Source organism: Propithecus coquereli, unplaced genomic scaffold, assembly GCF_000956105.1.
Source record: "Propithecus coquereli isolate 6110/MARCELLA unplaced genomic scaffold, Pcoq_1.0 Scaffold120, whole genome shotgun sequence".
Taxonomy (NCBI): domain Eukaryota; kingdom Metazoa; phylum Chordata; class Mammalia; order Primates; family Indriidae; genus Propithecus; species Propithecus coquereli.
In genome coordinates this window covers 6,756,865-6,778,326 of record NW_012136081.1, presented here as the reverse complement: position 1 = coordinate 6,778,326, position 21,462 = coordinate 6,756,865, and the positions used below count along the sequence as shown (strand labels likewise).

The 21,462-nt window shown below is 44.0% G+C and overlaps 1 protein-coding gene across 2 annotated transcripts; it reads right to left on the bottom strand.

Moving 5' to 3' along the window:
* Positions 1-8,275: 8,275 nt before the first annotated feature.
* Positions 8,276-18,578, bottom strand: RBM4B (RNA binding motif protein 4B). 2 transcript variants are annotated; one of them, XR_001138361.1, is made up of 5 exons: positions 18,418-18,568; positions 17,325-17,748; positions 11,391-12,067; positions 9,538-9,759; positions 8,276-8,868 (listed from the first exon to the last, which is right to left on the bottom strand). XR_001138361.1 is itself a non-coding variant. In XM_012665485.1 (4 exons), exons 2-3 carry the CDS (start codon positions 17,734-17,736, stop codon positions 11,400-11,402), a joined length of 1,080 nt encoding a protein of 359 aa, XP_012520939.1. In that variant the 5' UTR covers positions 17,737-17,748; positions 18,418-18,578; the 3' UTR covers positions 8,276-8,868; positions 11,391-11,399. The 2 variants fall into 2 exon arrangements, 1 of the variants encoding a protein (XP_012520939.1); XM_012665485.1 differs by lacking the exon at positions 9,538-9,759 and having other exon boundaries at positions 18,418-18,578.
* Positions 18,579-21,462: the final 2,884 nt, after the last annotated feature.

Below are 21,462 nucleotides of genomic sequence, written 5' to 3'. Positions count from 1 at the left end.
GTCTCGAACTCCTGACCTTGAGCGATCCACCTGCCTCAGTCTCCCAAAGTGCTAGGATTACAGGCGTGAGCCACCCGCGCCCCGGCCAATTTGGTACATTTTGCCAAATGTACTTTTGACAATGACAGTCTTATAACCATCACTGCAATCACAATATAGAACATTTTTGTCGACCCAGAAGCCCTTGTGCCACTTTGTGGTTAATCCCCTCAGCCCCTTGTCAGTTCTTTGTCTTCATCATAATTAACCTACTTATATCTTTGATATTAACATTTTGACATAGTTGATTATTCTCTGTTCCTTGAAACAATTAATTCCTTTGTCTTCCAGGACACAATGCTCTTGGTTTTCCTCCCTTTTCAATCTCTTGTCAACTTTTTTTTTCCCTTTTTCCTGTGCTCTCTTGGTGATCCAGTGGATTCAAATACCATCTATATATAGAAATTTCTAATTTATAAGTCCAGCCCAGATCTCTCTCCCAAACTTCAGACTTTTGTCCTACTTTGACATTTTTTGCTTAGGTATCTGATATTTCAAATCCAACTTGTATAAATTGAACTTCTCATCTTCACCCCACCACATACATCTCTTGTACCCTTTCCTTCTCAGTTGTTAGCAGCTCCATCCTTCAGTTACTCTGGCCAAAAACTTGGGGTTCACACCCACATTAAGTTCATCAGGAAGTCTTTTTTTTTTCCTAAATCAAATTTGGGTTTTCAAGGTGAAAAGAAATGCGACAAGCAGCTTTCAGGGTAGTAAAAATAAGGCATTGCTAGGACTCTGTTCTCTCTCTTTTCCACGTTCTCCATGTAGGTGGTATCATCAGTTCCCTTGGCTTTATGTGCCATCTGGATCTGAAAATGTCCTAGTGTCCGTCTCCAGCCTGATCCCAGACTTTGTCCTCCATCAATGTGTGTGTCTGGCCTAGAGGGCATGGAAGCTTGATACTTGAATCTGTCCCCAGGGTTCCCTCTAATTTAGATAACCCCCAGTTCTCTCCAGGCATAGGGAGTTTCTCTGAGGACAGTGATCCGCAGTAAATGTTACTGGTTGTTGAGAGGAACGGATCAGAAGAGAAGAGGAAAACTTCATATGAGAAGTGAGTGTGGGAAAGATCTCTTGATGTTGCTATTACATATTGGTTGCGTTTTTTCATGTGCTGGAAACTAGAGCTCTGCAGTTTTCACCTGAAATCACCCACTCCTTCTTTTTCTTTCCTGAGTACCTACTATCTTAGAAAATTTGAACCAGAGAATTTGTTTGTTCACTTGAATCCTCCGCCCCACCCCAAAGCCACCTCCCTACGACCTAAGCCAGATGCTGAGGCTGGAGTTCCACTATGCTCCCCGGCCCTCTTCATTCTCCCTCTAGATGAGCAGTGCTCAACTGCTCGTGACTTCCCTTTTCCAATAGCAGATCCTCACTGTGACATCTGGCAATGTCTGAAGTCAGTTATTTTTTAAACTTTTATTTATTTATTTTTCTTTCAGTCACCATTGTGTTTTTGCAAATGAAGTCATTTTTAATAGTCACAAGTGGGGTGTGCTACTGGCATTTAGTACTGGCAGGGATGCTTCTAAACATCCTCCAATGCACAGGATGGCGCCCGCACAAAGAATTACCCAGTCCAAATGTCAGTAGTACCAAGATTGACACTTGAGGCGATTTCAATCCCCTTGGCTTTGCATGCCATCTGGAGTTGTGCTGAAGCCCCCACTCCAAAATGCTTTCTCCTCGCGTCGTCCCCACCCACTTCTCTGCTCCAGCCAGAGTCTTGGTGTCATCCTTGGTTCTTATCTCCTCTTTGCCCTCAGCTGTTCTTTAGCACCTTTTATATCAAATGCTGCTGCTTCTCTCTGTGTCTTTGCCACAAAGTATAGTTCAGACCATACTGTCCTCTCCCGCCAGGACTACTGAAGTGGCCTCTGGGTCTGTCTTTTCCTTCTTTCCTTTCCCCTCGTGTCTTCCTTCAGTGTAATCTCCATCAGTAGCCAGAATGATTTTGTCAAATATAAATCAGATGGTCATCAGCTACTTAGAACCTTTCAGCAACTTACCATTGTATTTAAAGTAAAATGCACAATCTTCTTTTTTTTTTTTTTTTTTTTTTTGAGACAGAGTCTCACTCTGATGCCCAAGCTAGGAGTGCCGTGGCGTCAGCCTAGCTCACAGCAACTCCTGCCTCAGCCTCCCCAGTAGCTGGGACTGCAGGCGTGCATTAGCACACCTGGCTAATTTTTTCTATTTTTAGTGGAGACAGGGTCTCACTCTTGCTCAGTCAGGCTGGTCTTGAACTTCTGACCTCAAGCAATCCTCCCACCTCGGCCTCCCAGAGTGGTAGGATTATGGGCATGAGCCACTGCGCCCGGCTAAAATGCAGTCTTTTACCTTGGAAATGCCTTGAAATGTCTGGCCTCTATCCCACCCTCCATCATCCTAGGCCTAAGCCCCCCGCACACCTTTTTCTAACCACACTGGCCCTCCTTGTACATCAAACTCTTTCCTGCCTTAGGACCTCTTTTTACCTAGAAGGACCCTCCCCTTGACTACTTTAGGGCTAACTTCTTATCCTTCAGATTATAGCTTCAGGATCAAGCATCAGAATGCCCTCCCAGACCACCTCTAGCTAAGTAGATGCTTCCTCTAATTATCTCATTATTCCCTACCATTGTACTCAGTTTGTGTATTTTGTGGTACTTATCCTAATTCCTTTGCGTACTCATTTATTGAATATTTTCCTCACAAAATTGTAAGGGGGACAGGAAATTACCTGCCTCACCAATATATACCCCACTGTCTGGAAACAATGCCTAAGACACACAGTGGGCATTTAATGGTAAATGTGTATATGTAAGCTATTTAATACCATTTGAATGATGGGCTCCCCTTGAGAATATCCTACTCTGTCCACCTCCCACCCCCCAGCCATTCATTGTTTTAGCAGCCACCAGGCATTCACAAAACTGAGTGCCAGCACAGGGCCAGACCGTGGAACAGGACCAAAGGATTCATGGATGGCCACTGTTAGGGCTGGAATCGTCCCTGGCCCATAAGAGTTCAGCAATCTAGAAAGGAAGAGATGGTAGAAATGTCTGATGACCTAGGATAGCCCTTTAGCTTTGAGATTTGGTGATCCCTAGGACAGAGCTGGAGTGGTTGTCTGGAGCACCCACTTCCAGGCACGAGCCAGGACAGGAGGGGACCACTACCGGCTCTGCTCCCCCAGCTCTCACTTCAGTCCCACACAGGCCTGACAACCCCTCTGTCTCTGCAGGGATCACCCTATTGATAGTTTGTCAGCATGGATGTTGGATATATTTGTGTATTTGAGAGTTTGCTGCCTCCTCCAGGGCCTAGCACAATTCGTTTGTTTGGAATAGTAATAGCCACATTCATTGAATGCTTTACATTTATTCCTCTGAACAACTCTGGAGAGGAAGGTATATAATTCCCAACTGACACATGAGGAATCAGGCTCAGAGAGGTTAAGTAACATGCCCAAGGCCACAGAAAGGGCTTGGATTTGAGTTCTGGCATTCCTCTTTAGAGCTAGGTGGGCCCAGGGCTGGCGGCCAAGTGAGCTCCACCGTCCGTAGCTCCTAGGCCAGGCACATTCTGGATCTGGCCTCCCCACAGGGCTGGGTGCTCTCCCAGGTCGTCAGCGGGGAGCGAGGGGGACTGCTGCCCGAGGGAAGGGGCCGGTGTGCAAGGAGCGTCAGCTGGCCTGGCCAGCCTGGGAAGGGCTCGTGGCCCCCTTCCCCGCCCTGTGAGGAGTGCTCTGGACTATCGGCCACACACCCAGCTAAACTGATCTTGGGCAGAACTCCTTGTGTCTGTACAGAGGTGACATACGAGTCAGAAAACAGAGCCACTGACGTGTGCTGGCCATGTCCCAATGAGGGGGATACAGGGGTACTGAAAGTGCAGGGAGGAGGGCCCCTTCCCTAGCCACTCACTTCCCTAATTCTCACAGCAGCGCCCTGCTTCTGAGATACCAGAGCTGAGGGCGGGCCAGGGCCACCATCGCCTTGCCCTCCATGTGGACAGGGTCTGCCCTTTAGGACTGCTGGGCCCTTAGCCAACTGCTCATCTCCATTGCAGTAGCTTCTTACGACAGCTTTCTGCCATGCTGAACAAGCACTAGGCTAAGCCAGGGGTCTTTTTTCCTTTACCACTGTAGGGGGAAGGGGGAGTCAGATCATTTAAACTTTCTAAACCTCAGTTGCCTTACTTGCTGGGAGAGCCAACAATGCTACCTCACTTGATTTTTGTGGATTAGCAGAGATGATGGACATGTGGTTTAAATTTGGCCTGGATCCTCAAAGACCCTGCAAACCTAAGGCACTTTTGACTGAACTCATCTCATCAGACTCTTCCCAAGTGGGTTCCTGGAGCTGATTCGGTCATTTCTTGCACCTCTAGCAGTATAGCCTAGCCCTGGTCTCCCTCAAGAAAGCCCAGAGATTGATTCTGACAAACTAACAGTTCTTCCCAGGAATGTGTGTTTATTTCTTCCCTCCTTCCTCTTCTCTAATCTCCTAGGGCAGGTGACAGTCTCTGAGGACCAGGTTTGTGAGACAAATCCTGACAAGCCACGAATCCGATCTGGGGCAAGTTGCTACCCTTTTCCGGGCCATCTTGCAGGCAGCCAGTGTTTTTCTGCCCTTAGGATGAGCTCTTTGAAGAACACTGAGTGGCACAAGGACCTAGTATCCTTCTGTGCCATATAACTTGACTATGTGGCTGGAAATCAGTGGAAGGGGCTAAATCTGAGGCTGCCACAGAGATGCCTAGAAGGTAGAGTAAGGCTTGGGCTGCAGGAGCTTTTGCCAAACAGGGGCTGTGGTGCAGTAGGTCTGTGCCTCCCCTGGGGTTTACTTGCCTTTGTACTTCAAGTGTGTCACAAAGTGCTGCTGCTAGGGCTGAGGCTTGCTTGGCCGGGGCTCAGAGCCCAATCTCAAACAGCTGACCGTTCAAGAACTTCTTGGAGCTCAAGGGCCTGGGGTAGTAATCTCCCCCACCCCCCATGGCCCAGGACATCCCCTTGGCCTTCATCATCCCTCACAAACATTTCACTGTCTTTGTGGACTACTGATAAGTATAGTTCTATTTCAAAAGAGAGAAATATTTTTAAGTTTCAATCTTTTTTTTTTTTTTGAGACAGAGTCTCACTCTTTTGCCCAGGCTAGAGTGAGTGCCGTGGCGTCAGCCTAGCTCACAGCAACCCCTGCCTCAGCCTCCCGAGTAGCTGGGACTACAGGCATGCGCCACCATGCCCGGCTAATTTTTTCTATATATTTTTAGTTGTCCGATTAATTTCTTTCTATTTTTAGTAGAGATGGGGTCTCGCTCTTGCTCAGGCTGGTCTCGAACTCCTGAGCTCAAACAATCCGCCCGCCTCGGCCTCCCAGAGTGCTAGGATTACAGGCATGAGCCACCGCTCCCGGCCTAAGTTTCAATCTTAAGGCGCAAAGAATAAATTATAAAATTTTAGTAGGATTGCATAAATAATTGCCTATCTCTCTGAACTCTAGCAGTGGTTTTACCTTTCTCATAGACATTACCATTTCATACTGTTTGTTACGATCAGTTGTGACGGGTCTCAATCTTTGAGTGCCAGTAAGTGGTGGAGGTGTGATTCTAACCCCAGAGCTCTGACTTCAGACCTATGTTCCTAACCACTATGCTGTCCTCTCTAGTCCCTTAAGATCTCTGAGGGCCCCTGTGATCTTCTGTGCCCTTTAGCACTCAGTGGTCCCTTGTGCAAATCCTTCAGGCAAGGCCTGGCCCAGAAGAGGTGCTCAACAAATGTTAGGGTTTGCAGATAACACCCATCCCTTTATTCATGGCTTGATCAACCTGAGGGATTTAAATCCCATCTCCCCGATTGTCCCCTGAATCCCTTGTCCTTAAGCATGGTCCCTGTGCTATGTAAGAAGTATTTTTTCTTCCTTTACAGCATCAACTCTGTTGACATCAGGGGAGAGACCTCTGTTACATTTCAGAGAAATCTCTTCTTTCTCTTTCTTCTCACTCTCCTCCGTTTTCTTTTTAGAGACAGAGTCTCACTATGTTGCCCAGGCTGGTCTGGAACTCCTGGCCTCAAGAGATCCTCCCTCTTTGGCCTCCCGTAGTGCTGGGATTAAATCTCACATTTATTATGCTGTTCACTTTTGTTCTTCTCCAGAGTGATCTTTTCGGAAAAATGAATCCGATCCTGTTCTCCTTTAGATTAAAACCAGTAGCTTACAGTTACTCAAAGGGTAGAAATGAATTCCTCCAGCCTTTACAAGGCTTTCCATGCACTGTGCCCGCAGCTCACTGCTTCGGATTCCTGTCGCTGCACAGCTTTTCTCCTGTCAGAGCTCCCTTTCTGGTTCCTAGTGGGTGTCACACCAGCCTGATCGTGCACCTTCGCATGTGTCGCCTCCTCCACTTGGAATAACCACCCCCACCCCCTCAATCACTGTTGTACGTTTCACAGCCCCGGTACTTGCCCAGCTCCATAGTACTTATCACAAATGTGATTAAGTTTTGCTTCTCTACTAGGCCCCACATCCTGGCTCACAGTAGGAATTCAAATAGCTGATAAATGAATTCAGGAGCTTTTAGCATTGGGAGGCTTCATGCAACTCTGAAATGGTCTATAACGAGAAACATGGTCTTCGTGAATAAAAGGAATTTTGTGCCCACAACGTGCAATTTCTCATGTAAGAAGGTGAAGTTTAGAAATAAATACATTTGTTTCTACTCAACAGTCTTCTTTCATTGGCTGAAAACTAACCCCTTTTCCAGTGTTTATCTACCTCGGAAGGGTGAAAGGATTTTTTATCTTTTATGTGATGGTGCAAGGCTTTTTCTCCTCATATAAGAAACTTACTTCACTATTAAACTGTGCTGTCCAATACAGTAGCTACTAGCCAAATGTGGCTAATCAAATTATAATTAAGTTAAAAAAATTTCGGTTTCTCAGATGCATTAGCCATATTCCAAGTACTCAATAGGCACGTGTGGCCAGTAGCTACAAACTGGACAGCACGGATAACACTTCATCACTGCCAAAAGTTTCATTGGGCAGTGTTGACACAGAACTCTCTCGCAGAATCAATCTAATTATTTTTGTTCTGCCAATGAGATAGAAAACAAGACACATTAAAAACTATGTTAAATTGTTCAGAACCTAGCACAGAGGCCCACCAGAGTCTCTGGTGAACCAGCAGACCTGCACATATTTATTTCTTGGCTCTGCCCAGTGGTTTGCAAATCAATCACAAGGAAATCTCAGTGGCTTTGCCTTATTTTCCCTTTTGTAAAACAGGGACAGTCCAGCCTCTCTGGGTAGTACTGAGCCTTGTGTATTTTAGCACTGGTTGGAATGTGTGCGTGGACAGGTTAACCTCTGTCGACTCTCATAGCCCATCCCCTCAAAAAGGGAAAATTTTTGCTTCACCTGTCAGGATTAAGGATAAAATATGTGGGGAAAGTACTATATAACTATAGGTAAAATTTCACATGTGGTCAGAATTTACATGTCAGTGTTTATAATAAAGCTTAAGTAAGGCCGAGTTCATTGTTTAATGTGCTTTATAAGGATCTAAACAATGATAACTGAAATATCCATAAATCTTTTTAAAAATTCTAGCAGACATACTTTACTGCAAAATGCTGTCACTGCTAATCAGTAATCAGTAATACCTTATCTGCTTCTGCTCAGAATACTATACTTCCCTTCTTTGAGCCAAAGTCTAATCCTAGCAGAGTATTAACACCTTGGGAAGAGAGACCTCTTTCAATAGCTCATAAGTGAATTTAAATGAATATTTTTTAAAAATTAAAAAAGGAATATTGGGGAAGGGAGCTAATTAAGCAAAAATGTACATTTTTTATACTTGCCAGAAAACTATTAAGTCAAATTGAATCAACCTGATAGGCCCTTCCAGCTATTCTGGCTCAGCCTTTTCCTGATGCGGGGCTTACTTTTATCACTACTAATCTGGGTTTGCGAGCCTTCAAACTTTTCTCTCAATAACTAGCAGCTCTAATTATTTAGCGAAAACGAGCCTGACTGCCAGCTGTAGCGTATTTAGCAGTGTCTCAAGATTCTGGCTAATTTCTCACCACCTATTACTGAAGCCATATTACCTCACTAAATCTTTCCTTCTCCACCTAAATTTCAGACATGCATTTGTTTGAATTTTGTAGCCTGAACACAACTGGGAAAGAATCAGAAGATGCCAGTTATAAAAATAACAGTCACACAAACACAAAAAGATACTTAAGTGTTAGAAACGTTTATTTGTCCAAAAAAAAAAAAAAATAAGTGGGAGGAGTGGAGTAAACAAGGCTAATTTCAGCTAATGCTGTACCACGATCACAGGTCAGACATAAAAGAAAACAAACAAAACAACAACAAAACCCCCAATGGTCCTAACAATTTCAGAAGATTAGCTTCAATGTTAGAGTCCAGAGCTAACAGAGAAGAGTAAAAGGCTGCTTGCCCACTACATGGTCGTTTTAAAGGGAAAGGAGATGCTGCCAGGTAGGCAGGGAGAAGGGTTCAACTCCTAGGGAAAGCAAGATGAGAGGGGTTCCACTGCACAGGAAGAAGGGGATGCCAGCGTAATCCTTACCTAGGGCTGCTCAGAGGCCGAGAATATAAGGAGCAGAGTGAAAAGCTACAAAGACTAGTATCAAGAAGAAAGAAAAGTCAACTTAGGAGAATTAAATTAAGAAAGAAAACATAGTTGGTCACAAACTCCTTTGTTTACTGAAACATGAAGCAATGGAAACATCCCGGCAAAGGGGACCGCGCGGAGCAAGTTCTCATATATGACCGCAGCCCGAGGGTTCAGTCCGCAATTATCCTACCTGAAAGAGAGCACAACACAAGAGGCTTACACAATGCCTGGAGAGCAGCCTGGCTCCGAGTACAGGGGCCCTGGTCTCGTCCTGTATTCCAGGGAGGGGGAAAAAAAGAACAAAACAACCAAGTCAGACTGGATCAAACTTATATTGCATGTAATTACCCCTAGGAGTCTACCAATAGCTATATACAGGAATCTACTTATAGCTAAATACAGGACAAGATGCAATCTACTTGGAGGATATTATGTTGGTGATAAATACATCTTTCTCATTTTCTTACCCATGTTTTAGGCCAACAAAGGGCACACACACATTATTAAGAACCACAATTTAGTTTTTGGGTCCAGGAAAAGCAGAAGATGCTGAGATCTCATATATGGCCAACTGCACTATTCTAAATGTATTTCATTTTAATCTTTCACAGTAAACAAGCTTTCAGAAATGACAGTCACAAAGGGTAGGGTATCAAGGAGCAGCTGATCATTCACCCATCACTAACACACCTATGTGTCACACTGTCACAGATTCAGAGTCACAGTTCCAGTGATTCCCCTAATTGACCAAATCTCCCTTGCCAAATCAAAAGAAAAAATCACTCCTAGAATTCTCTAATTCTTCAATTGATGGGAACTCCAGACACCAATGGCTGAGGGGAAAAGAAAGTTAACTCACACCAAGTTCCTCTACTTATTATAGACAAAGGGCCAAATCTTGGTCTTGATCTGTGCCAATCGACTTCAAAAGCTGTGACGTTCTTGGATCAGTTCTGCTAAGGTGAGACCCGAATTTGGATCCCCAATAGTTCTGGAGTATTTCATCCTGGCAGCCTCATTAACATCAGGCTCCTGGGACTGCAACCAACTCAGGGTTATTCAGTCCATTTGAGGTTCACACCTGGAAGGTAAGTTTCTTTAAAAGTCATCACTAAAAAGAGGTTAGTTGAACAACCACTGCTTGTAGTCAAAATTCACTTTAAAATGCCCTAGCAATACCTTTTAAAGACCACAATATACTAATTTAACTTTGAAACATATTTGAGAGAAATAGGTTATCTGACAGATTTATACCAGCTTACTTCAGGGCATATCCCACCGTATGGCAGATCCCGCTACATTAAAAGTAAAAATTAAGGATAAACTCCGCAAGTTGTAAGATTACCCACTACACACACACGAACACATGAACAAAGACTTGCTGCACAGTGGTCTCAGGAGATCCCAGCCTTGCTGACAGGGTCACATACAATATAACATCACAGGTTCATGCCATATGTGCTTCTCGGTTCACTTAAAAGAACAAATTCCATGGCTTTGCTTTCTTCTACATATATACCAAAGGGATAAGTGAGGAACACTTGGGTGCGCAGTGTAGCTCATTCAGATGATACTCAATTTCAAGGTACAAGGAAAACCATGAAAATATAAAGTAGTCACACTGCCATTTCCATTCCGATGAAGACATTTATCCATCTCTGGAATACTCCTAATTATTCTTGGCATTCCAGCACCTTTAGTACACACTTCCTAAGGTAGGAAACACTAAATTTTCATAGCCTATGGCATTGGCTTTCACCACCTATGGGATTTTATGCTATGCATGTTAGCAAATTACCTGTTTATCTAATTCCTTAAATGTTCCTCCCTTAAAAAAACAGAACAAAAATTGCTGGAAGAAATGGAAAATGTCAGGCTCTAAATGACAGCATCTCAGGCTATGAAGAATAGGGCTTACGTGCCCATATGGGACAAGATGCTCTGGATTACTAGTAAGAAAAGGACTCCATGGGACAGAGCATCAAAACATTCAGCTTTCAGGCAAATATTTTAGATGAAAACATTTAAAATGTATAGGACTTTATCTGGCATGTAGATATATTAGAAGGGTTCCCGGTTTCCTTTGATAAAGGATAATGACCCAAGAAGTAGTTTTATCAGCAAACTGGAAGCCTGAAGTTACAGTTCAAATCCTCACTGTGTTATTACTAACTCCTGAACCTGTACTCTCAGGCTACCACCACTGTACTTTTGTAGTGGCAAGAGCATGGGTTTTGGAGTCAGGTCTGAGTTTGAATTTTGACTCTACCTATCATTTACCAACTGACTTTGGGCAAAGTACTTAACCTCTCTCAGCCTTAGTTCCCCTTTCTGTAAAAGAGGAAAATAGCTCAAAAGCTTATTGTGTAGATGATACAATATACACAGAGGGCACATAACAAATGTTAGTTCTCTTAAATATTCTTCTGTAACCCAAATCTGCTCACAACTGATTAAAGAACAATATTCTCACTAACAAATGGAGTTTGTTGTTCTCTCAGAAGAAACAAGTTGGTTACAGTCACACACTAAAACCTCAGAAGGCCGAATGAACCTCTGGCCTAAGCTAAAGAAATACTGAAGACATGTAATTTGCACCTTTTAGATACTGTCCCAACAGCAAACAGGTGGCTCTCGCTGCCTCTATAAAGCATAGGTCTCTTTCGAGGGAACTTAAACAGAATTTCTTAACCACACCCACCCCACTCTCACCTCCAGTTTTTAAAAGGCTGAGTACCGTGCTCGGTCCACATACTGCTCCCGCTCATACCGGGCCATGTCATACAGAGAATTCCGTGCAGCTGCTGAAGCCTGAGACAACTCACTCTCTGGCCCATAGCCGTAGCCCTCTCCGACTGTGGGGAGCACAGCTGCAGCACGACGCAGTGGACTCCTGTCCCTACCATAATAGGACGAAGTGGTGGCAGCAGCAGCAGCCATAGCGGCTGAGGTGGCAGCAGCGCCAGAGTTCGGCAACAGGTGTCTGTCGTAGGGATCAACAGAGGTGGAGTTGAGGTGGCTGGTCACTGCTGTGTTTTGGACTTGAGGCAGATGGGACATGGTCTGATCTGCGTAGTTGTATGCGGAAGCTGCTGCCGCTGCCGCCACCGCCTCATAAGAGCGAACACGGTAACGCTTATAGTAGTCGAATGCTCCATATGCATCGTTGTAATACACGGATTCCCCGTAGCCCATGGTGTAAGGCGTGCGAACTGCTCCATACTGTTCATTATACTGCTCGGTAAAGTCCGCCACTCGACCTGTACGATCTACTGGGCACTCTTTGGACCAGTGCCCCTCTTTCCCGCACCGATAGCAGCCGCTCTGGTCTCCCATCCCAGGGGCAGTCCGAAGCCGGCTGGTGGACAACTGCACGTGCATTCTTTTGCCTTGAGGGAATAGATGTAAGAAGATTTATTATAACTCACTGGCATTCTTTATCCTCTCCTAAATGAAAGTAAACTAGTTGGCAGAAGACACATACACCTCCTGTGACCCTATTTCAGCAATCCCCTCAAAAAAGTAGTCGAAATGAAGTTTTAATACAGATGACAGCTAGAAAATGTGAGTCCTCAGAGCCAATTTGGGTTAATATTGTCTACTGAGACCAGCAGTAGAACAGACTCCTTCCCGCTTCTGTCTCCACACTTCCTTTTCCCCCAAACACAAAAACTGAAAAAGTTTCCACTTCTCACTGGTAAGAGTGTTACTAATTGTAATGATTCAAAACCTGCCAGTACTTCCAAATCAAATAATCTGGCATAACCTCAGTTATGCCAGATTTGGAAGGGATCTTGTCCACCTCTCACTGATTGACTCAGGGCCATGTAAGGCCTGAGCATTTACCATAGTTTAAAAACCACAGCAATCCTTTGTCCATCTGGTTTCCTCCAGCAGTTTTTGCAGGTGTCATCAGAAGGCTCCCTACGTTGGGTACACAGATCAACCCTGGCTCATCATCTGCTTCATCTCCAGTGCCTCTGGAAGTTATAAGACCCCCCAGATTTCAACCCACCCCCACTGTTTTCCCACAAAGGTGAATTCATGCTTACTGTGGAAAAGAAAACTACTTGTCCAGGGTCTCTCAACAGCAAGTATTAGAAAGATCTTGAAACAGTATGGGTTACTAAAGGACAATGTGTTTCCATGTAATGGAATGATGAGCATTTCATCCTACCAGGCAGCTTAAAATCCTTTGTAGGGGATTACCTACTTGTTAGAAAAATACAGCATTTGCCTAAAGGCCTCTGGGAACCCATACAAACGGGTCGCATCCATACTCCCAGGAAATGACCAACACTGAAGAACAGCTAAGAGACGAAACAATCTTTGCCCAGGGCTTGTGTACCACTAAACCCAGGGACCCTTACTGATGAAAACAGCTGAAGTCTTTAAAAGCAGTTTAGGAAAGAAGTAATTGTGGCAGTAATTTAGCCCCAAATTGCTTAAGATTTTTGGAGATCAAGTTAATGCTTTTCAAATTGTAGCCAAAAGAAATAGCAGCCAGTACACACGTAGAGAACAGGAGCTTCTCGTCACTCTTAAGGGCTGATCAGAACAATTCCCCCCTCCACGATCAGCAGTTATTCTCTCTTTAACAGACCTTGTTCTGGATGCAGCTATGCGATAGGCCTCGTGGCTCCACCATCCTGTTGGAAACAGCCAGATTCAGGACGGCAGCCAGAACAGCGCCATGCACTGCCCCTGAGAGGGGAGCGGGTTAGTGCAGTAATATCACTTTAGTCAAACTCAGTTCTGCCCACTGTCTAAGTTCTGCCCATTGTCCTACCACCCCAGTTTCTGGTATTTGCCACCTCCAACTTAAAACCCCTTCTTTCACATAAACAAAGGAGCTCAGGCTTTGTACCTCCAGCTGCTAGCAGACAGGCAGCATCCACCATCACCACTGATATAGCCAACAGATACCAAATGGCAATAATTCTCTGGAAGGTGCATTTAGACATCCCATTGTTTTCAGAGATTTAAACACTCCCATTCTAATTCTTAGAAGTTATTAAGGGCCACAATGCTAACTACACTGAGAGAGATTTCTGCTCCAATTTGTATCTCAAATGTAAAGTTCCCCATAATTTAGACTAAAGGATTACAAATTACTTGGCTTTCAGACATGCATGGTGACATTAAGCTGTGTGACAAGACACAAACTGCTCCAATTCTAAAGTCAGAGTAACCATGCCAATCTAAAAAGCAGCCAATCCAGAGACCTAGAAGTAACATTTTTAAAGGAAAAAAAAAAATCAATTAAAGTTGCACTTTTATAGATTCTGGGTTTTTTTTTTTTTCTTCTTTTCTTTCTTTCATCTAAAGATAGGCAATGAACAACTGGGTCTGTTTTTTTGAGAAACAAAACCTAGTTAATTTTACCTTGATGTTTCTGTTACTAAATCCAGTCTTCATTCCTGCTTTTTTTTAGAGGGTGGGAATGCAAGTTTATAAACATTTGTAGCAAAGTCCACCTCTGTGTAGTTGTGAAAAGGATGCAGATGAAGGTAACAATTTTTTAACCTAGAACTAAAAAATCTATAATAGAAGTGATGTGTTTTTATTTTTAAACAGTCTTTCCAACGGTTATAACTAGGCTTTTAATTTAAATCCTCTAAAGCTCTCATAATAATTGAAAAATACTGTGCTTCTCTACTACCTTACGGAACCAGGGCAAAGAAGATTGAAAGAAGATTAAATTCTTCCACTCTACTACACTTGGACAGGCCAAAAGCTTAAAGATTTTCTGAGACCTTCAAAAGTTACTGAAATCTGCTGCCAACATTTTCCAGAAAACCAGCCCAATAAAAGTATTTTCTTTTGAAAGCTGGAAGAACAAAGAATATTAAAATGCTGAGGTGAGAAACTTGGGGTCCTAATTTCTCGGGTCCTAATTTCTCGGTTCCTATCAAGCGCCAAGATTGGGAGAGGGATGGGGATGTAGCTGATACACAACAGTACTCTGACTTAATACTTGTTTACATATGGGGGAAAAAATGAGACACCTGAACTTTTATATATCCTTCCCAATTCAGCTGCCCGCGTTGTTACCTGGGAATAGCTTCTTTAGGGTCTCCCGATGCAAACTGTGTGTGTTAAGTGAACAGTGGTTCAGTTCAATGCTGTTTGTGAAGAGGAAACACGCCTGAAAGAGTCAGGTAAACTCGGATTCTGCTGCTTCCTTTTCGAAGTCATATCTAAAATGACTTGCACAGAAGCCTAAATGGCAGCCATTAACATAGAGAAATAAAGGTTCAAAAGATAGCTAATGTGGTACTTTTAACAGGCTACTTTCACTAGTAGATGACAGAAAAGGCGTCATTAGTAGATGACTGAAATGAAAAAATATGTCAAACTGGTATCTAGACTGTATTTTCTGTAAAATTGCAATCTTTTCCCCCACATCAGATGGGTAACATGCCCATGTCATAACAAAACTTGTAGAACAACTTGAGGGAGGCACATCTCACACATGCGCATGAACGCCCAATCATCACGCTTACGAACTACAAAGGGATCTAAAAGTGCAACTTATTATCCAACACTAAACTTTCCCTTGTCGTGTGGGGGAAAGAAAGCCAGAGCTAGTTACAAAAATGTCTATATGCAGCCCTCAGAGAAGAGGGCTCTCTCCAGAGGAGCCAGGCTGAGAACATGGAAACCAAATGAAGAATTTTTCTTTTTCAATTTATTTTATTGTCTACGCTTTCTAAGGAAGTGATGTTTTTAAAAATCTCATGGCTCCCCGAGTTATTCAGATACCCGCTTCCTAAAGTAATTACACCTGCCTTATTAAGACTACTCATCCTAAGCCAACTCCTCCCCAATTAACATATATGTGCCGCTTTCCTTTTATTCGGTCGTGTATTAAAAAGGCAAGGGCATGCTGTATTACGTGACTAGAATACCTCTGCAGAGTTTGTACCTGACTTTATATTCTTTTACATTTTGCTTGTTACCTGCCAAGAGAAAGCTCTTCCTTTCCCAGTCTCCCACCATGTTCTCCTCCCCCATCAAATGAAAATAATTAAGAATACTTTTTAAAGTTGAAATGCAACAGCATTCCAAAATAATTGAAGAAAATAACTAAAAAAGTAAATAAATAAGGAAAGCTTCACTGTCACATTTTAAATAACCAGAAGAGAAACACCATAGTTGCCAACAGCACTCACCTTTCACCATGTAGTGCTTTTACTGTCAAAACACTTTCACAGTTATTACCACATCTAGCCTCACTACCATCCTGCAAGAGAGGTATGGCAGGGATCATTCACTCTATTTTATAAGTGGGGAAGATGAAGCACAAAGAGGTTAAAACACTTGTCCAAGGTCATATGACTAGTTAATGGAATCAAGTATCTGCAACTTTGGCCCTATGCTTTAAAGAACAGTTAAAGGCCAAGGCTGAAGCCAGAGATGCTTTATGGTGTTCCACTACCCATCTCTACTATTTGCAAGCTTTCTTATCCTTTTCTGGTCAAGTTTTCTTCCTCTCCCATTATTTGTTTTCTCCTTCGGTTTTCTAGGTTTAGCAGAGGACCCTTAAGTACTTCATAACAACCGCATTAATGGCACTCAGGAAAAGGGGTGTTGACTTAGGAACCACAAAAGTGACTGTGAACATGCGTCCACAATGATACTGCTAACAAAAAACTTGTAGAACAACTTTAATCAAAAGGTCTCTCTATGATGATGGAAATGTTCTATATCTGCGCTAATATGGTAACCATTAGCCTCATAAGACTACTGAATGCTTGAAATGTGTCTGGTAGAACTGAAAAATGGATTTTAAAATTTTACTTAATTTCAATTAATTTAAATGTATTAACTGCATGTGGCTACCATATTAGACAGCACAGTTCTAGAGAATCTTCAGGCAACCTCTTTGTGATGTTAATGACAATGCATGTAACAATATTATTGGCATAAATAATATGACACGACCTATGATGCCCTTACTGGACTCTCTTCAGAAGCAGGACTATCATTCCCATTCAATCTGATACCTTTAGAAATTTCCTTTTTTTCCCATTCAGGTTAAATAATAGTAGGTGGAGCAGAATAGTCCATGGCATGTTTTTAGTTTTTTTTTTTTTTTTGACTCTGCTTGTTTAGTCCACAGACTGAACAAATTTGAGCACCCAAAAGAGACTCCCCCAAATCTATATTATAGAGATTTCTCTAAATGTCTTTTTTACTCTTTCCCACCACTACCCATCACCCAAAGCGGTAAAAAATATAAGTGCTAAACATTTAAAACCTCAAATATAAGGCTTCCAGGTCATAACAAAATAAGCAGGTAAGCCACAGACCTTTATCCTCCCATCTCCCATGAGGTACTCATTTGCCCAGGCAGATTAAACTTCTGACAGCACTCAAACAAAATGAATGAAGCCTGCAGGATAAAGTAACCCACAGTTTGTGATTCTACACAGTTGTTGAGGAACACCTTAGCAAACCTGAAAAGGAGAAGTGTTTGCTTCCCCCAAAGTAAATTATACTTAGGAATGGTAAATGTAACCTATTATTTCCATCTAAAGTAGAATGGAAGAGACCACCCTGCCAGTCCCATGGTCTTGTATTCTTGCCTGTCTTGAGCTAGACCCCACTCAATTCTGCCACCCAGGCCCCAGAGCAGTTCACCTTGAAACTCTGTGTTGTCAAGGCCCCTGATGGCCTCCACTGCATCCTCTGCCCGCTCCATGTGTACGAAGGCATAGTCTTTCACGATGTCACATTCGATGACTGGACCATACTCCTCAAACTTGGCCCGAAGTTCTTGGTTGGTACAAGTGGGACTGATGTTGCCCACATGCAACTTGGTTGAGGCTTTGCTCTTATTCTTGCTGGCTTCCACGTTGATGTTCACCCCATGAAGCTTGTAGTGGTGCAGGTTGCGTATGGCATCCTCGGCGGCTGTCTTGTCCTCTATGTGCACAAAGCCATAGTTCTTGATGATGTCACATTCCAGCACCTTCCCATACTGCTCAAAGAGTGAGCGGATCTCCTGCTCTGTGGCCTCCCGTGGCAGGTTTCCGATGAAAAGCTTCACCATCCTGACAAGAGCCTGGAAGAGAAAAACAAGATTTCAAAGTGGGGTGGGAAATTTCAGTGCACTGCAGCATTTTAGTTTAATCCTCCAAAGTTCTTGGCACGTTCAAGACCCTCACTCACATTGACGTTCATTATTCTTCCTCAATAGAGGAAGAACGGTTTGTTCTTAAGGGGAAGCGTTAGCCATGTGTGACATGCAAACAGGAGGTCGGGGGTCAGCACGCATAGCACAGTCCATCACCTCGGTGAAATGGAGCGCATTTAAGTAACAGGATTAGCTGTTTCCTGTCTTAAAATAGGGAGGAAAGAGAAAAGCCCAAGTAGAAGGCAAGAGGTATCTATCGGAGCGCCTGGTAACAAGATTTTGGAGGGAAATCTGTGTATCTCTCTTCCGGGCGATATCGCCTTTCAAGAGACTAAGAATAAAAAGGTCCCCTTCGCCCCAAACCCGGACCCTCCCCCGCCCAGCGGCCCAACCTCCAGCTCCTTGGCCCCAACAAAGACTCGACCCGACCCCTGCCCCGCCCCCTTCCGGAGACCCGGCCCCGCCTCCTCCCGTTGTCTTCCCCGGACCTCCCGCAGCGAGAGGAGAAACGCAAATGCTGGGCCCTCCCCGTCCGCGGGAGGCTCGGCTTGGCCTGCCCCCGGGCTCCCCAGACACACACACAAGACGCCCTCTCACCTCCGGGTGGCGGCGGCGGTGGCGGCGGCTCCCGCGTCAGAGAGAACCCTACAAAATGGCGACGGCCGCTCGAGCCTCGGCGCGACCGGGCCCTTCCTCGCGCGCCAGCTCACGCACGCGCGAGTGCGCGCTGCCTCCCTCCCCTCCCCCTCGCGGGAGCCGGGCGACCAATCCCGCGGCCGCAAACAAATGACTGCCCGCACGGGGGTGGGGCCAGCTGGTGACGGCGCTGCGGAGCGGAGGTCAGCCCGCCCCCAGCCCGGACTAGCCAATCACCACCCTGGAAGGGGGTGGCCACTCATGCGTCAGAAGGGCTCTGGACGTAGCCACCGTCCCGGGGCAATGGGGAGCCCGAGGTCGCTAGCCGTCACAATGGGACATGCTATTGGGCCAACCGGGGGCGGGGGCGAGGGGGGGCTGGTGACAAAGAGTTATCTCACTGGGCCCCTAAGAAGGGGCTTTCTCAGCGGGCCGGCCAGCCTCTATGCCAACTTGGGGCAACATTTCAAAAATACAGGCGCGCCACGTTCTAAGCAAACCTAGTCATTTTTTGTGTCTCTTTAAACATAATTTTTAAAATTTTCATTGCAAACGTGTTATTTATTGGTGAGAAAACTGAGAACCAAGGAGGAGAAAGATGATCTGGCAGAACTGGGACAGGTCTAAGGCATTTCTACCCAGGTCACGCTTAGTCATGTTTTGTTTGCTCATGTGTATACGTGGGCCGTTTCTCTCTAGCTAGAATAAAAGCTCTGATTGTGTGTCCATCACAGTTCCTGGTCTGTGGTGAGCACATCAAAGGAATACTTAGTGGAGAGGCCCAGAGAGGTTCCTTGTTTTGAGGTGGGTCAGGGTCTCCTCGTCCACACCAAGCTGCTGGAGGTCTAGGCAACTGCGAGTCTCCCGACGCTTTCTAGCGCTGAAAATTCAACTGTGGTCCAAGGGCACCTCCTCCTGGTGGCAAAAGGGAAGCTATTAGGTGGGATTACTCACTGTCACCCTCCAACAATGCATGGACGTTTATGGAGATGGATGGACTGAGTTTATCTCTAGGGTGGTTGTCAATCACCATTCCTCATTGTGGTGGCTCCATAGCAGCTTCTCTGATACCATCAGGCACAAATTCCCCAGGCTGCCCTCTTCCACTCCAGCTACTCGGATATGTTTCTTCACTGAATTCTTTTTGTTTCCCAGGCATTTCAGAGGAGGTAATTTTAATAACCAACATGCATGATTGTCTCCTACCTAATTCTGTCTACCTTTCCCCTTCTCCTCTTGGGCATTTTCAATATCTTTCTGCACTCAAGACACATGTAGATACCATCTTGACCATTTCTTTTACATTTTTATTTCTTTTTATTTCTTTTTTTCTTTTTGAGACAGAGTCTTGCTCCGTCGCCCAGGCTAGAGTGCCATGGGTCAGCCTAGCTCACAGCAACCTCAAACTCCTGGACTCAAGCGATCCTCCTGCTTCAGCCTCCTGAGTAGCTGGGACTACAGGCGTGCACCACCACCATCTTGACCATTTCTGACATTGTTTTCACTCAGCTTACCATTTTATAACTTAGGTTCCTTCAGTGTTCCAGGGCAGACTTCTCAAGCATAGTCTGAATTTATCACCCACCTTCATGCCCTGTGTTTGGATTCTATCCTCCTCTCCAATTCCCCAGATTTTCTGAGGTCTCCAAAATTAATGTCCTCTTAACAGTTTTCATCCTCCTAAAATTTCAATTCACCAACCTTTCCTCCTCCGTGTTTTTTTTTTTAATTCGAGACAGAGTCTCACTCTGTCACCCAGGTTAGAGTACAGTGGTGTGATCACAGCTCACTGCACCCTCAAATTGGGCTCAAACAATCCTCCTGCCTCAGCCTCCTAAGTAGCTGGACTACAGGACCATGTCACCACGCCCAGCTAATTTTTTTTTTTTTCGTAGAGATGGGGGATCTCACCATACTCATCAGGCTGGTCTCGAACTCCTGGCCTCAAGTGATCCTCCTATCTTGGCCACCCAAAGTGTTAGGATTACAGGTTTGAGCACCCAGCCACCTCTGTGTTTTATGCTGTTTCTTCTTATAGCTCTGACTGTACCATTCCATCTCCTTTCTCCCCTCCATTTACTTATTCCCTTTTACCTCTATTCTCTGTCCCTCATAGGTAGCCATTCTAATGAGTTCAGTGTGTATTATTTTGTCTGTCTTATTTTAAACATGTCTTTTAAAGGCAAGTTTCTTTTCTCCATTCTTAAAAACATTTTATTGTGGAAATTTTCCAAAAAGGCACAAATAAGGAGAAAATATGATAGTGAATTCCTATGTACCCTTTACCCAGCTTTGACATCAACATTTTGCTGACCTTATTTCATCTAGTCCCTCTACTTTTTAAATTTTTTGCTGGAGTATTTTAAAGCCAATCTCAGACAATGTCATTTTGTGTGTACTTCACTGTCTGTTTCTAATTTAAAACATCAGCACTGTGTTATATTAATATCATCATTTATGCTCAAATTTCTCCTATATTGTCACAGATATCTTTTTTAGTTGGTTTCTTCTAATCTGGACCTACCCACGGTCCACCCATTGTACATTTGTATAAATTATGTACATGATGTTTATTATGCTGTATAGCTCATAATTTTTTACTTTTTTCCACTAAGTGCTATGTTGCTGTGTGATATCTAACTACTGAGTAATTATGTGTGTACCCTAATTCTGTCTGAGAATTTAGGGATATATAAACCAGAAGTGGAATTGCAGGGTTGCTGGGTCATAGAGTATATGTAGCACTAACTTGTCTAAGTTGTGCAAAGTTGCTCTCTGGAAAACCTGTGCCAGCAAACTCTTCCACGTACAGCATAGGAGGGCCTTTGTATCTCTATGTCTTTGCCAAGGTTTAACATTATCCACTTTTCCAATTTTTGCCAGTCTAATAGGCATAAAATGATATTTCACTGTTGCTTTAATTTGTATCTCTTTGGTTACTAATGATTTTAAGCATCTCTTCTTGTTATTATTAAGTTTTTTTGGTTTACTCTTCTGTAAATTTCC

What these genes read in the sequence shown, in the direction of transcription:
- RBM4B (XM_012665485.1), bottom strand. Translation starts at nt 17,736, where the DNA reads ATGGTGAAGCTTTTCATCGGAAACCTGCCACGGGAGGCCACAGAGCAG. An exon ending in TGACAACACAGAGTTTCAAG is followed by an intron (nt 12,068 to 17,324) that starts GTGAACTGCTCT and finishes TATTCCCTCAAG; the next exon opens with GCAAAAGAATGCACGTGCAG.